The sequence below is a fragment of the Spinacia oleracea genome, chromosome 6 (genome assembly GCF_020520425.1).
Source record: "Spinacia oleracea cultivar Varoflay chromosome 6, BTI_SOV_V1, whole genome shotgun sequence".
NCBI classification, from domain to species: domain Eukaryota; kingdom Viridiplantae; phylum Streptophyta; class Magnoliopsida; order Caryophyllales; family Amaranthaceae; genus Spinacia; species Spinacia oleracea.
Genome location: NC_079492.1, coordinates 144499465 through 144511425, shown reverse-complemented (window position 1 = coordinate 144511425; position 11961 = coordinate 144499465). Strand labels below are relative to the sequence as shown.

Below are 11961 nucleotides of genomic sequence, written 5' to 3'. Positions count from 1 at the left end.
TACTCCAATTTGGGGAACAATTATAAATTTGGTATAGAAAGGTTTCCTCGGGATATTAAAAAAAATAGTGCGAATTTTATAAATGATTATGGCCCAATGGGCTTGACTATTGCTACGGAAATGCACAGGCGGTTTAGGGCAAGAAGGGCCTGGGCTGCCAAGCCGGTGTGGGCAGTGTGGCTTGCACTGAAGTAACCTAGGTTGCACCAAAACGGATATGTAAATGGAAACAAATACGATACGGGTGCAGGGATACGTCATCTAAAAAATAACAGACACGGGAACACGGGTAATAATAATAAAAAAAAAAAAAAAAAAAAATATTTATCAAAAATATATAAAATCACAAGCATCTATAAAAGAAATGTAAAAATTAATTAAATTTATTAACGACATTCAAATAAGATGACATTTTCCAATTCAGGCTCATCAAGTTAGAGATCTAAAATTTCAAGACAAATAGAATCTTCTAAATTTCCATAAGCATCTCCTCTTACATCCCGCATTTTTGTTCTTTCCTTGTATGATAACTTTCACTCCTCTTGGAAAGTAGACGAAGATTGTTGTGAATGAACACCAAACCTTCATGACATAAGATCTGAAATATTAACTAATATTGAAATATGTGTCCAAGATGTGTCCATCATGTATCCGGCAAGTGTCCCCTGTTTCTTAAAAAAAAAACGGTCACTTAATTTCGCTATCGGACACATATTTTCGCGTATTTAAGACGTGTTTATGTCCGATCCGTGTCGAATGCAGGACACGGCAGCCTAATGGCGTGTCCAAACACCTACATTCCCAGATATGTATCTCTCACTCGGGCCCAGGTAACAAGGCCTGCATACTTTTATGCATTGATTGAGGTCGGGCCGGGGCACCCTCCGGTTTCATGTGAATAATACACGCAAAAATACAAGAATTGTTGAATTTCAATTTCAACACGAATTGCTCCGAATCCAACCATTTCAATTTCATGAGACTTTGATGTGTTGAATTCACATTGCCTGCATCTAGAGGGAGAAATGTTACTGATGTACGGAACATAATGAAGTATAGTTCTTTTTGTTGTATAATATTGTGAAAAAATAGCCAATTGGCCATATACGGTGCAGGATTTCTTGCACGATTTACTGGAAACGGATAACAATCTTGTAGGATTGTGTCACAGCCTTAATGATCTACACTATTGAACAAAAACTCATTTCTCGGTAAGCCTACGGGGTCCAGAAGACTTGAGCATCACGACTTCTTGTTGGTTACTTAGGGTTATTCTGTTCACATGGTATGGTCTGGTCTGATTTTTTAAATTTCTGATATAGCCTAGTGTGAATGCTTTTTGTGAGACCGCTTTGCTTTTTCCTGGTCTGATTGGGTTTGATTTAATAAGCAATAAGAATAAGGTGAAAAGAACAAAATCGTTAAGCTATGAAATCTATACGGGAATACACCCGAAATAAGACAAGTCACATACTTGCATTCACACACCAAACACATTCTTAAAATCAAAAAGAGCATTGTGTTGCTATCAAGCAACTCCTTTAAGTAAATGAACTCATCCTTGATACAGATTTATATACAACACATAATATGTAAGTCTCTCCTCAACCGATAAGTACACTTTACACAAACACGAGTTCTCCACAACAATACCTCGTCGATGCAGTTAAAAAGTACTCGTAAAAAAGAACCTTTAACATTCTTGTGTGAAAAGGATGGTAGAAATAATCACCAACATCTAGACTTGACTTCAAAGAAACTAGGAGTTCTCTACACTAAAAAATGGAAATAAACTTGTCAAAGTAACAGTTACACTTACAGTTTTCGCTGTTAAAACAGGGAAATTTCCTTCAAATTTCAGAACCTTTTACATACACAATCATTCCATTTGGTCCACTACAACTAAAGCCTCAACTTCCACTCTCATCATTCAAAAGTTTGACGGTCCATTAATGCTTCTAAGAAATTACTCTATTTGTATGTACTACTCCTATGAAAGTGAGCAACAAAATGACCAAATTGCCACAAGCCAAGAACTGTTATTTACAACAAACCACATAGGAGAGAGAACAAGACAAAGATGAGCCACTAAAAATGGCTAACATTTTATATATTCACATCATTCTAAAACTCCTAACATCTCTCTCTCTCTCTCTCTTTCCACTAATCACCCTGATGATTAGAAAATAAACCAACTTTAGTAATTGGCTTTTTAGACTAACCCTTAGCCTACCAAGTTATAAATTATAAATTAAAATTAAAAAGAAGGCCTAAAAAGTGAGCAGCCGAAAAAAAGGAGAGGAATCCTTTTTCCCTAACCTCACCACATTAGCACTAACAATTTCTGAAACAGTTTCCATTTCATCAAAATGAATTAAAAAGAAGAAGAAAAGGACCACCCTGAAGTAAGAAGGAAGGAACTGGAGTTTGGTTAACGGCCTTCAATTCCCGGATGATTCCATGCTTAAAACAGTCCCGTCACCTTCTAATGAGGACGCGGGCAGTTTGCTTCTGGCGCTCATTTTCTTTACTTCTTGGCTTGAACATATGTAGAGTTTTTTCGCCATGCTACAGAATTCACTGCAAGGAAAAAAGAAAAAGAAAAATAAACACCCCGAATCAATCATCTGGAATTATGTATCTTATGTCCGATTCTTATGAGATAAGGTGAAATGAAACTCACGGCCATGGATCATCGCCTACAAGCATCATATCGCCTTCATCATCAGTGAACACGATTTCCCATTTAGCTCTAGGCTGCAGTTCTCCCTTGATATCGAATAGTTCTTCCAATTCGTCAATAAGCTGAGCATAGCTTTCCAATGTGGTCAAATCAACAGCCCGGCCAACTGCAACACCTTGCATTTGCACCTTTTTCCAGCAAAATGTGAAAATGATTGAGAACAAGGAAAAACAGGATCACGGATTCACGAGGTCTTAGGCTTCGTTCTATTCGACTTATTTTGTCTGAATTTATATTATCTATTTTTCTGAACTTCTCTGAACTTAACTTATCTTAAATTATCTGAACTTATTTTGACTGAAATAAACTTATTTGTGTATTAAAATGTTGAAAAAAACTACTCCCTCCGTATTTTTTTAAGAGATACACTTGCCTTTTCCGGCCGTATTTTTTTAAGAGATACACTTGCCATTTTTGGTAACTTATCAACCCCACCACCTAATTAAATAATATATCTACTACACTTTATGACCCACCATCCAATTAAAAAATAATTTTACAACTACACCCACCCCACCCCCACCTCCACTTGTTCAAAAGGACATGGTCCCCAATGTACTTATTTATTAAAATATCTACCCCAACCCCACTTCTTTTATTCTTCTTAAGACCCGTGCCCAACCAAGTGTATCTCTTAAAAAAATACGAAGGGAGTAACTTTTTTCTGAACTTAACTGAACTTGTCTAAACATATTCTATGAATCACTTTCATATATACCTTGGTCCGGCTTCTGGTAGAGGAACCCTGTTTGGTCTGCATATCTCTGGGTGAAGCCAATGGTAGCACTTGTTTCTTTTCTTGGGAAACCTTTGAAAGATCTGATTTCTGCTCCGAATCAACAGGAGAGTCTAAGCTACGCCCGTTTTCCTCTGTGCAGCCTCCAGTCCCATTCAGTTCTTGCATAGATTCTTCCTCTATAGTTGTCGGTGTAGAAGTTTTCATTAGATCAATACCAAATAGCCGATAACTTGCAGTGGTCTCGATTTTCTTCCCATTTTCAGTTACATCACCATTCTGTTTTGTGGACTGTGGGGTTGTGTATCCAGTGAAAATGGACCATGCAGTTGCACTTTTACAATCCTCTATTTCTCCCTGAGGCAGAAGTTTCATTTAAGATGGAGAAAATATATCAACATGAATGAAATCCATAACACAAGAATTATGTCTATGAAATTCAGCCCAAAGGATTTACCTGAGCAAAGTCAATTGAAGAATTCCATGGAGTTGAATCATTAACTGACATAGAAGCTGTCATAAGAATATAAGACGATGGAAATTAGGAACAGAAGCTTTTAAAAAAAAAAATTGAACTCAAAAGAAAAATGAAGGCAGGTAATGACGATAAAAGCTTCTAACCATGGCCAGGGATTTCAATGGTAGGCCGAGGCTTTTTGGTCTTAACAACAGGATCAATGACTTCTGATGGAGAAGACGACCCAAAAGGTTCTATCTCCCACGGAGACACCCTGTCTGGTCTTGCAATGGATGTGGGTTCATCCCATTGAACCTACAAAAAGAAAGGTCAAATAATAAGAATCATGACTCAAAAGTGCAGTAATTTCATACTTAAAACACACCAAATAAGGGCTTTAAACCTTCAGTGATCGCCATCTTGATTCATTCCACTGGGGTGAGAGATCATCAACGCCAACAATTGTACCCGTGAACCTTTGGAAATAACCACATTTAAGAACAGATTAGATTGTTTAATGACACACTCTAATCCCAGAAAACAAATCTAAATGAAAGGAGAAATGACAATCTAATCAATACCTTCTCTCTGGAGTGTCCTCCCCTTCAAATTTCATCTTAAACCTCATGCCCACTTTAAAACCATTGTCGACTGACTCCAAATATTTGTTCAATCCCACAATGAACTGGCTCATCCTGTTTGTTTCAAAAATACACAAGAACGGACTAGTGTCAAATGCTGCTGAAAGTTTCAGGAACATCATGCTTTTTTCAATTAGAACAGCTCTCATTTTTATCAAAGGGAAGGGGCAAAAAAATACTAAACAAGTTACAACAGCAAAACTTGCCTTGGCTTATAATAGACCACGAAGAAGGTATTTGTATTGATAGCATGGGATGCAGTGGCAAGTACTCCAAGGTGCATGCTTTGGCTAGAGATCACAGAGGAGGGCATACTGCTCTGTTGGCGGGCAACACGCCGAACCCCAACCCGTAATTCACCCCTTTCTCCTCTGAATAACAACCAAATGACAATTTATACAAGACCCAGGAAATTTCCAAATCTTGAATATGAAATACGGTAAATCATTAAGCTATAGCAATATACCTGAGGAAAACAAAAGAATCACCAGCAACTAATCTCTTTGAAGTCACAAAATGACTCCATCCAGTTGTCAACAAATGCCTACGAGGTTGGCCTACACAAGTATTCAAAATGATAGGTGAGGACATTAGGTGGTTTCTATTTAGCCATGTGATGTTATGTTTAGAACAAGGCAGCAAGCATCTTTACTTTCAACAATTTATTTAAGAAAAGCTACCTTCACCAACTCCATTTGTTGTTTATACTAATCAATGAGAATTGAACATAAAATTCTAGTGAATTTAATTGAATTGTTAACCGATCATACCTCTGAAAATATGCTTAAAACGCCACACATAACCATGAAGATCTTCTGCAGCCAGTTCTTGAGTTGGGGTTTGTTGGGTCATGTCCTAAGGAACCAAAAAAACAAGACAATTTGATGATCATCAATTATAATTACAACCCCTTTACTTCTAAACTCAAAAAAGAGTCAAGAAAACAGTATATACCAATGGAGGAAGACATTCATTGGCGTGTTTTCGAAGAACCGAGAATCCGCCATGGGTGCTAGTGTCGGATGCAGTCAAGACCTTGGAGAAAGACCGAATCGCCGGCCTCTGTGGCTCGGGTTGGCAGGGATCAGGTTTACGCGGTTCAGTTTGCTACACACCCAAATGACAAAAGTAGACACAACCCACAATAATCAGGAGAAAATCAAATAAAGCAAACACACCAAAAAAAGGAATTTTCGACAACATAAAAAGGTAAAAACAACCAAATCAAAAGATGCAAAGGCCATGTCAAAATCAAGCAAAAAATAACATCATTTTCAAAGAGTCTTACATCTGCTTCTGGCATTAAAGTGATTTGTGCATACACTTCATCTGTTTCTTTTTCAGCCTACAATCAAACAAACAAACAATTTACTTTAGCAATTCACACTCCCATTAAAATTAAATTAAATTGCAAAATTATAAGAAAATTTTACCAGTAAAAGAATGTTCATCACACGACATAAGATCTTAGTAGGGAGATTAAACATGTGTATTCTCTGATTTAATTCCTCGTTTGTTGAAGCTTCCAACTACAATCAATCAATTTTGCAATTCATCATCAAAAACTACCCAGAAAAATCCATCAAAAAACCCCAAATTTTTTTAAAATGAAAATTACACTTACTTGCTCCATATGACCTTGTGGGAAATAGTAGACTCTCTCTCCTAAACGTGGAATTTCAACCAGTGGACCTGCACACGCCCTCCATAGCTCTGGATACAGAACATCACCTCCACCAGCTGAAAATTTCACCATTTCACATTTAAAAAGAAAAGTTAAAATAATTCATTTAGAGCACAATTTGTTGAAATTCAGAGAAATTAAATTTCAAAAAACTAAAAATAAAAACCTGAATCTCGAAACGCAGGTGACAAATTGGGTTGCCCAAATGCCATACTATTAGCCATAAATCTTCTTCTTCTTGTCCTTCAAATCTTAAAACGAGCTGAAAATGGTAAAAAAAATATACCGAAGTTCTGATTCAATCAATAAATACTCAAATTTATCACCAATATTATTGTCTGCAATTAAAGCTCCAAACCCTTTGGCGTTTCGAAACGTTTGTAACTGAAAATTAATACAGAATACCACCCAAAAGCTTAATCACACAAAACCCAGAAACCCAGCTTCTCTTCTTCTTCTAGTAGTTGATTCTGTAGTTTTCTCTCTCTAAGTCGCTCTGGGTATTTTCTCTCTCTAGTATTTTCTCTCTCTTTTTCTCTGATTTGATGGGGTTGAGGAAACGCCGTTACAGAATCCCAAAACCGCTTTACGCGCGTCTTATTATACGCATCCTTCCTACCCCCGTTTATGTTGTTTGGTTGCCTTTCACCGTGTCGTGACTCATCACTCGTCGTTCCTACACTCTCTCTCCTAAATAGGACTAATCTTTTTATAATCTTCCTTAATTTTTTATTTATAATAACTTTATTATAAAAATAGAAATGATTTTATATTCTAATTATATAAATTCATTAAATATTCCTTTACTTTTTGTAATGAAGCATGATTGTTTTTATTTATTTATTGTACTATTTTAGATTTAAGATTATATTTTTTAAAATGTATTTATAGAAAATGTAATATTCGGATTTCTTAATTTTGACAAAGTTATAGATTGTGAGACTTTCTAATACTTGTGAGAATATTTGATTACTTTGGTTTGGGTTATGTAGGAATATTTCAAGGATATTTTTGTATATATATTGTGGAGGATCTTCTTGATTGGGATATCTTATTTTTATTAATGGATATTATCTCTAATATAGAAAGTATTCTTGTAAATTTTCAATATTTACTATAAATTGTTGTTAATTAGTTATTTTAATTAGGATACCGATGTGGTTTAAGTACATTTCGTATGTTTCTACCGTGTTAAAAAAAAGTTGTAATTTGTCAAATAATTCGTATAAAATATGAAAAGTAAGTCTCATCAAAATCATGGGAGTTCTCCATTTTGGTGATGCTTTAAGATGGCATATAATGACTTTTAGCTAATACAATACTAGTCTATTCCCGTGCTATTGCTCGGGTACCTGTTAAAAATATAAAATCTCTTAAATGACGAAATAGTAAAATGTATCTAAACATTATATGGGTACCGAAATGTATCTAAACATTGTATGTGTCTTAAAAAACCATAAAATCCGAAGTAAGAAGCTCAAAAATATCCAATGTCATGGAGTGTAATTCAACAAAGGAAGGGAGATTAATGGCTAACCTGGAATATGGCGTAGGGACAATATTCTCAGCGGCACAGCAAACTACTCGATGGTGCGGTAAAGTTCTATATTAACATAGATAACAACATAGTTATTTTTTTTTATTACAGATGGTACTGAAAACTAATGGAGTCAAATTCAGGTATACGGTAAAGACGGGAGAGGGAGCGTAATTGATAACCTCGTTTGAGGCGGAATGTCAATGTTTTAGGCGGCAGATGAAGGAAACGTTCTTGACGGTGCAGCAAGTTCTCAATAATTTTGTGAAATCCTTTTTGATTGTGGTACTGTTGAACTGTGTAATTCGATTGTGTTGCTTGAATTATTTTGAAATCCTTTGACAAATTTTGAAATTAGTCAGTGAATCATTACCTATTTCGCTGCTTAATTGATCTTCTTACCATATTCAAGACCCAAATAATTGTGCGTGACTATTGCTGATGATTTTGATTCTTTTTAAATTTTGTAAGTTTCCGGAATAATTCGCTTGAATTCTTCTGTTTACCATATTATGTTGTAATTAGACCGTGAATATTACCATTTTAGCTACATTCTTGCCATATTGAAGACCCAATTTGAAAGAGCGTGAATTTTGGCACTGGTTTGTCCTTTATTTTTGTTTAAACTTGTCTAACCTGCCTAAAATAACGACGCAGGAGAGTAGAGGGATGAGATTTTGGAGGTCTCACGTTTACCACCATTCTGCTTTAATATAGATGTAACGTCTAACAAATGAGTAAAAAATGGCATCAATTTGTACACGGTGGATATATTGTATCATGTTGGTGTGTATGGAGTATGTGAGTCAATGAGTCGTGTGAGGTCAATTCCAACTTAAAAATCTCTGGGCTTTTGGTTGCTCCCTCCTCCCTTCTCTATCTCTAAACCCCAACTTCTATTAGCCAGTTATGAAGGGACTTCCATCTGTTTTTGTCGATTGAAAAGTTCAATCTTTGTTATTCCGTTGGGTTTTTATTTAATTTTATTTGTGCTTTAGATTTATAATACTCCGTACTCTGTAATGTTTCATCTTTCAACAAGTACCTTTTTTCCCCTCGAAATACAAATTTTGTATTATGCTTTTAGGGAGAAATTTTTTCTTGGTTTACATGATGAATCATAAGTCAATTTCAATCTTATACCCGGGGTGATATTATTGGTTGAAGATCAAGAACATCAATATGAAGATCGTACTTCAATTTTCAACATAGGGCATTAAAGATACCGAGTCATTAAACTTTGATGATGGTTGGAACTTGGAACACTACCACAACAAAGAAGCGTTAATGAAACATTCATACTATATACTATGCAAATGATGCAATAATAAACAATAGGATACAAATAAACTATAAAATTGAGAAATTTATAACAAGAAAAACAAAAAACAAAATAAGACAAAGCGATGAAAATAGCCAAAATTATTTTTGGCTTAGAAACCGTTAATTCTTTCAAACCCTAAAACATAGAAGGGGGAAGGATGAGGTGGCTTCCCATGCATCTTTAGTACAATCGCCACGAGTTCCTTCAATAATACCCCCATGTTTCCTTGATTTTTGTTGTTACCGTAATTACGTTAGTATAGTGCATTCTATTATTTTAATTTTCACTTATTTCAATTTATTGCAAGTTTAATTCATGATAACTTATTTCAGATAAATGAACAAAATAAGTTCTTGTGCAAGTATTCGAAAAAATAGAGGAAGTTTATTATTATTTATTTGTTAATGGTGCAAAAAAAGATGAAGTTCATTATGTTTCTTGTAGTTATGATTTTTCTTTATAAAGTCGGTGAATGGATGAGTAAAATGTTTCAACTTTCAAGTCGTTTATGTGCATGAATGTGACACCAAATAATTTGTCTTGCAAATGCGTAATATTGTGATTTGTCACCTCGACAATTAATGGAGTAATAGATAGTGAGCAAACATGACAAACAATACTCATTTAACACATGCAATACTTACAAATTATCTATTGCGTGGTGACACTACTCTAATTCCTCTTAATTTGTTTATTAAAACTAAGATTTTTTTGTATGTAAATTGCAAAAAGGGGTATAAAATTACAAATCTCAACAAAATACTTTTGGTGCGGGCCTCTCAACATACATTGCACATGTGAACATACACAGAGGTCTATAAACGGAAAATTTTCCCTTAATTGAATAACTCTTTTTTGGATTTTTTTTAGCTTAGTAATGAAGAGATACAATTTACAAAAAAAACCTAGGTAAATCAAGATATATTGCACTACTATTCAAATAGTATTAAACATGTGATTTGACAAAGTCACATCTAGAAACACAAGTAGTTCAATAATTACAAGACATTAGTGTAATAGTGTAGTACATAATGTGGGATTGTGGGGGGACCTTTCTTCTTTCTCAATTTCTCATGCATGAATGTGGGCAAGGCCGGCAACAAAATAACCACCCGAAAAATGCAAAACGGGTAAAAACTAACTAATTAAAGTAACCTCCTTTCAAAAAAAAAAAACAAAAAACTAAAGTAACCTAACTAACCATGGTTAGATTCTTAACCATTAATGTTGGTGAGATGGGGTGGAAACAGAAACCATAGACGGGGCCGTTAGGTAACGGCGGGAAGTCAAGTAGGTTGACGGATTTGACTAAACAGTAGAAATAATACTCCACCATGAATAAAAAGGAGAGATTAAGGTGTCAGTCAGTCAAGTAATAAAACGGCGTCTAGAGGCGCGTGATAGTAATTGACTGACTTAACGGGAAAGTGAGACAACAGTGACGGAAGTTAGTGGGGCTACCGTTACCGCTAAGTCTCGTCACTATCACTGTCTGCTTCGCGGCAGGCAACACGGTTGGCTAGAGGAAACCCGGCAGAAATTTTTGGGCCTTTTTTTTTTTTTTTTTTTCCCTTTAAAGTATCTTTTTCCTTTTCTTTCCCCAATTTAATGACAATTGAAAAGGAATCTCTCATAAAATAGGTTTAGTTTTGAATTGTTCAATGCTAATTGCGACTATGCTACCAACACGGATACGGAGTTTATTACTCCGTAAAACAGAGCAAGAAAAACGACTTTATCACATGTTTAACCTATTTTTGGAAAAATAAATAAATCCAGATAAGTTTATATTCCGTACAAGTTTAGATAAAAAATAAAAATAAATAAAAAAAAGAGTGAAAATGAGGTAAATGAATGTATCCATATTCATTGCTCCTTTAAGCCTTATTTAGTTCATCTTATTTCTCCTGATCTTATCTGATCTGAACTTATTTTTTCTGGTCTGATCTGATTTGAACTTATTTTTTCTGATCTGATCTGGACTTATTTGTTCTGATCTGATCTGGTATGGTCTGATCTGGTCTGATCTGATCTGATATGATTCTCCAGAATTAAGTTTAAACAAAAATCTACATTTATTAATATTAAACGACTTACGTGTAAAATAAATGTTACATAAATTTATAATATTGTTATTATTTATTTGACTTTACTCATGATTTAACTATTCCTTATATTAGATAGACCTATACATGATTTAGATGGGAGCGGAATTTCGGCATGCTGTGATGTACATCACAGGAGCATTTTGTGTACCATTTATTAAAAAGAAAGTACCATTTCGTTAAACGGAGTACCATTACGATAAAAACATGTACCATTACGATAAAAACATGTACCATTGAAATTCAATTTATTTACAAAAATGCCCTGTGATATATTTTGAAACACATCACAGCATGCCAAAATGACTTCCTCGATTTAGATAGATCGGTTATGATCTAGGCATATAAGTTTTGATTTGGATATGATCTACACATGGTTTGTACAGATCAGTTCTGATCTGGACATGATCTGTACATATCAGTTCTGATCTGGACATGATCTGTACAGTTCAGTTCTGATTTGGACATGATTTGTATGGATCAGTTCTGATCTGGACATGATCTATACGGATCAGTTCTGATCTGGACATGATCTGTACGGATCAATTATGATCTGGACATGATCTCTACGGGTCAGTTATGATTTGGACATGATCTATACATATCAGTTATAATCTGTACAAATCAGTTCTGATCTGGTCATGATCTGTCACATTACGTGTCCCCTTTTCAATGTTTTTTCCATGCGTTCTACGGGGTATAAACTTTCTCCCATTTTCCCTCTTATACTACGT

General features: G+C 35.0%; 1 protein-coding gene across 1 annotated transcript; it reads right to left on the bottom strand.

Annotated features, from left to right (window-relative positions):
• Positions 1–1999: 1999 nt before the first annotated feature.
• On the bottom strand, positions 2000–6958 carry LOC110803422 (auxin response factor 9). Its single transcript, XM_022008930.2, has 15 exons — positions 6428–6958; positions 6202–6317; positions 6011–6106; positions 5866–5922; positions 5532–5684; positions 5348–5432; positions 5044–5134; positions 4784–4948; positions 4518–4631; positions 4340–4412; positions 4101–4251; positions 3937–3992; positions 3462–3836; positions 2684–2871; positions 2000–2580 (listed from the first exon to the last, which is right to left on the bottom strand). The coding sequence occupies exons 1-15, from the start codon at positions 6483–6485 to the stop codon at positions 2442–2444; spliced, it is 1917 nt and encodes a 638-aa protein (XP_021864622.1). The 5' UTR covers positions 6486–6958; the 3' UTR covers positions 2000–2441.
• Between the last annotated feature and the right edge of the window lie 5003 nt (positions 6959–11961).

Bases quoted from the DNA above. Each gene is read 5' to 3' on its own strand.
- LOC110803422 (XM_022008930.2), bottom strand. From the start codon at position 6,485: ATGGCTAATAGTATGGCATTTGGGCAACCCAATTTGTCACCTGCGTTT. The intron at 5,433-5,531 runs GTATATACTGTT...TTGGTTCCTTAG, and splicing joins ATGAATGTCTTCCTCCATTG to GACATGACCCAACAAACCCC. The intron at 2,581-2,683 runs GTGAGTTTCATT...TTTTCCTTGCAG, and splicing joins GTAGGCGATGATCCATGGCC to TGAATTCTGTAGCATGGCGA.